The sequence below is a fragment of the Leptopilina heterotoma genome, unplaced genomic scaffold, assembly GCF_015476425.1.
Source record: "Leptopilina heterotoma isolate Lh14 unplaced genomic scaffold, ASM1547642v1 Lhet_338, whole genome shotgun sequence".
NCBI lineage: Eukaryota > Metazoa > Arthropoda > Insecta > Hymenoptera > Figitidae > Leptopilina > Leptopilina heterotoma.
In genome coordinates this window covers 225,329-230,014 of record NW_025111026.1, presented here as the reverse complement: position 1 = coordinate 230,014, position 4,686 = coordinate 225,329, and the positions used below count along the sequence as shown (strand labels likewise).

The 4,686-nt window shown below is 32.1% G+C and overlaps 1 protein-coding gene across 1 annotated transcript; it reads right to left on the bottom strand.

The window, feature by feature from the left end:
- Positions 1-2,558: 2,558 nt before the first annotated feature.
- Positions 2,559-3,413, bottom strand: LOC122505064. The gene has a single exon (XM_043616484.1). It carries the CDS (start codon positions 3,411-3,413, stop codon positions 2,559-2,561), a length of 855 nt encoding a protein of 284 aa, XP_043472419.1.
- Positions 3,414-4,686: the final 1,273 nt, after the last annotated feature.

The window sequence follows — 4,686 nt, the reverse complement described above, 5'->3', positions numbered from 1 at the left end:
ATTGTAAACTGATGTATACCGATACAGACAGTCTAATCTATGAAATTAAATGTAAAGATGTCTACAATGACATGAAAAATGACATCCAAAAGTTCGATACGTCAGACTATCCCGCAAACAACGTGTACGGCATTCCGCAAGCCAACAAAAAGATTCTCGGTCTAATGAAAGACGAATGTAACGGTAAGATCGTTACCGAATTTGTTGGCTTGCGGAGTAAGATGTACAGCGTACGGGTTGAAGGTAAAGATTTTATTAAAAAAGCTAAAGGCATTAAATCCGGCGTTGTGAAAAAATCGATTCACTTTGATGATTATGTAAAATGTCTGCGAGATTTCGACATTCAAACTCGAACACAGTATAATATTAGATCACGATTACACAACATTGAGACTGTAAAACAGATAAAAGTAGCCTTAAGTCCGCAAGACGACAAACGGTATTTGTTACCGGGGAGTACCGACACTCTACCGTGGGGACATTATGCGATCCCTAAAATCGACGAATGATTTTGTAAAATATGATTGTAAAAAAAATAAAAGGTTTGTTAATAAATAATGCAATTATATATACAATTTCCATGTGTTTTTATTTAAAAAATCCTTCCATATATACATAATAACATATGATTAAAACTTATATTAATTTAAATGTGCAAATCGCCCCTAGTAACTTAACGCAAATGCCAATCAGCCAGCAAAGCAATCAAAGATTAATGTTAGCGTAGAATCTCTTTATAAATCAAAATTACTTCCAACAACAGACCTTCACAATGCCAGTGCCAACTGATTTGATTCATTATTGATTCATTATTGATTCATTATTGATTCATTGTTGATTCATTATTGATTCATTATTGATTCATTGTTGATTCATTATTGATTCATTATTGATTCATTATTGATTCATTATTGATTCATTATTGATTCATTATTGATTCATTGTTGATTCATTATTGATTCATTGTTGATTCATTATTGATTCATTATTGATTCATTATTGATTCATTGTTGATTCATTATTGATTCATTGTTGATTCATTATTGATTCATTATTGATTTAATGTTAATTAAATTTGGCACTGGCAGTGTAAAGGTCTGTTGTTGGAAGTAGTTTTGATTTATAGAGAGGTTCTACGCTAACATTAATCTTTGATTGATTTGCTGGTTGATTGACATTTGCGTTAAGTTACTAGGGACGATTTGCGAATAATAGATTATACATTTGCTTTATCTTCCCACGTATTGTGAGAATTATCAAAGCCAAGCCATTTGACAAGAACTTTGTTTCCACGTGTCTTGAGAATTTTTTCCACAAGATAAATATCTGAATATTTTACTTTAAGAAGTTCCTCTTCATAAAATCCTCCGCTGATGGGTTGATCCTGGTAATCCTTGAGCTTGTAAGTCACTGGTTGAGTTGATACAACTTGATCCACGGTGAATATTTCTGTTGTCCAATTGGGTGTATATCCTTTCTCGAAAACGTTTTTATATTTGCTTACTCGAACTTTGTCACCAATTTTATACTTTGGTCGTCTTAAAGGAATTTTTCTCAGTTTAGAGATCCTTTCTTTTAAAATTTCAACGTCTTCTGAAGTAACATCTTTAGGCTTCATTCCAATTGTTCTATGTTTTGTATTATTGTAGTTGGAAATAAGAGTAGGCAATATATCATACCACTTGTAATTTCCTCGTAAACTAAATTGCATCCACATTTTTCTTTTTAGTGTTCGATTAAACCGTTCAACAATAGAAGCCTTCATATTACTGTATGTTGAGTAAAAATTTATTTTATGCTTTTTCATTAATGCTTCAAATTGTGAGTTATAGAATTCTTTTCCTTTGTCACTATGCAAGTTTTTTGGTATACGTTTTTTAGCAAATATAGATTGCATTGCATGAGAAACATCTTTTCCATTTTTACTTTTTACTGGAACAGCCCAAGCATATTTCGAAAATATGTCTATAACTGTTAGTAAATACTTGAAACCTTTATTTATTCTTGAATAAGGTATCATTTCTACTAAATCTGCTTGCCATGTCTCATTAATATCACGCATTTCAACTCGCCGTCGAGGATAATTTTTTCTAGCCTGAGTATGAAGTTCATTCACTACTGTTAATTTTTTGTTGTTCATTCTCAAGAGCACTTAAGCGAGTATCCAATTCACTAATAATTTCAGCTGTTCGATAAGATAAGTCTTGATTTATATCTTTTTCAAAATTTTTTATTTTTTCTGTAATAGAGTCTTCAAGAACTTTTAGAAATAAGTTGTTATTGTCCACCTCTGATCTAAGTGAGGCACTAGCTTCATACAATAAACGCACTTCGTGTTTTATCATATGTCGTACAAGTTTTAAATTGACAGCGTCGTTTTCTTCTTCAGCGTTAGCAAGATTAGAGAGTTTTCTTCCTTCAACGTCAAAGTTACCTTGAGAATTAAGTTTAAAACCAACTCCAGGAGGCCCTCGTCTTGCTGTTCCTCTTTGATTGAGAGGATGTCCGAACACGTCAATGCTCATTGTTGAAATGAATGATATTTGCTAAAACACATCTTAATATATAATTTTAGCTTCACGTAGTTCCTCAATGATAGACATGATTTCATTATTGTGACTAGGATTTCCAGCAGCTTGAGAAGCCATTAATAGTCTAAGACGGTCAACCAACTCATTTGGATCATCCCAATAGATATATTCTCGTTGAAAATTTTTGTTTGTAATCATAAATTTAGGTAATGAACTACCACTTACAGATGGTTGTTTGGTAGGTGTTCGAGGGAAGAATTGAGATATAAAATTCAAATACTTGTAACTCTTATCCATACGTATAGATTCAGAGGAACTATACTTTTTTTTGTGTGCATTAGTAGCAATCAGAATCTCTTTATAGTTTCTTTCATCATCTTCACTTATAAGCGATGTAGTAGGTTTACTTTTAAATAAAAGTTCAAGTAATCCAAGCGTTTGAAGATATCGTTTATTACCAATTTTTACATGCTGATCTTCAAGAGTTATTGGTGAATCACCAATCATAAGTGACCCATCACTTAGCTTACGTACGCCGTATGTTGAATCTAAACATTGCTTTCTATTATGATTTAATAAGTATAGAAATTTATTACTTATTTTATCATCATCTAGAGATTTTTCAGTTTCATAGTTTATGCTATCATCTATCTTCTGCTCTTTCTTTTCAATCTTGACATTTTCATATTCAGTGTCTGTCAAGTTAATAATTTTTTGTAAGGGTTGAACTATCGGTTTAAAAGTTTTAGTCAGCACATTTTCAACTTCTTCTTTTCCTAATTTTAACATACGATGTTTTCGCCTAATTGCCTCGCTAGCTTTAGCAATTTGATGAAGATATTCTTTTTCTTTATGAAACATGTTATTATTACAAGGTTTCATATTGAACTAACAATATTTTAGGAATGATCTTATATTTATAGTGTTACAAAGCTATCAAATCCTTTTCTATACCTTCCATCATTTAAATCAGAATCCTTATCAATTACTACAAATCCATATTTGTCTGAATTCCAACATGTTGAACATAGTTCTCGAAATTGATTAAATGTCATGTCAGTATTAACATGATCATCATAAACATGCCTTAAATTTTTCTCATCTTGACGAAAAAGAACTAGTAAATTAACATTATCACGTACTAAATGTTTAGGAACGCGGGCATATGTTTGACAAAGATAAAAAGAATCAACATCAACATGTCTACCCATGCAAAAAAATGCCCTTACATTATCTTGCTTCTCACAAGCAATATCATCAAATATAAATATTGAATTCCGTTTTGCATCTTTAGGAGTAATGACTTCTTCATGCTCACTAAATGGTAAATACTCTACTCCTTCAACATTACTTACAACTTGTTCCAAGAATTTATACTTGGGTTGATGTAAAGACTTTGAGTATAAGTAAATATTATCAAATCTAAGACCATTAGGATGTAAAATTAAAGAAAGGAGTACATTTGTCTTTCCACAATTTGATGGTCCACAAAAATAGCTCGAATACTACCTGATAACAAGCTACCATGACGCTTCACTTTCTTCTCTTGTTGTTCAACAATCGAGTCTAGATTGACGACTGGCAGCTTGTGAAGTTGTTCCTTGAACCGCATCCTGATTTAGACTGCCGCTAAAGGTATAAATACAGCGCTTATATAGCTCACAAGTCATTCTAATTTTAACTTTCACAGAGTAAGGTATGATTATACATCATCGCTCTCGAGGAAAAGGTTTAATTAATAAACTTATAAACAAGTTACCATTTGAATTACATTTGCCAGGTTATCAATATTGTGGACCAGGTACAAAGTTAGCAAAACGTCTAGACAGAGGTGATCCAGGTGTTAATCCATTAGACGCCGCTTGTAAAGAGCACGATATTGCGTACTCGAAAAATCGAGAAAACGTTGAAGAAAGAAACGCTGCTGATAGAGTATTAGCTGACAAAGCGTGGCAACGTGTATTTGCTCCAGACGCACAATATAGTGAAAGAGCTGCAGCTTACGCAATAACAAACGCTATGAAAGCAAAATCAAAATTTGGAATGGGTTTAAAGAAGAAGACAAAGTCAAAGAAACGAGTAAAGAAGATAAAATCAAAAAAAACGAGTAAATCTTAGAAAAATTGTTGATGCTGCAAGAAAATCAATAATTCCT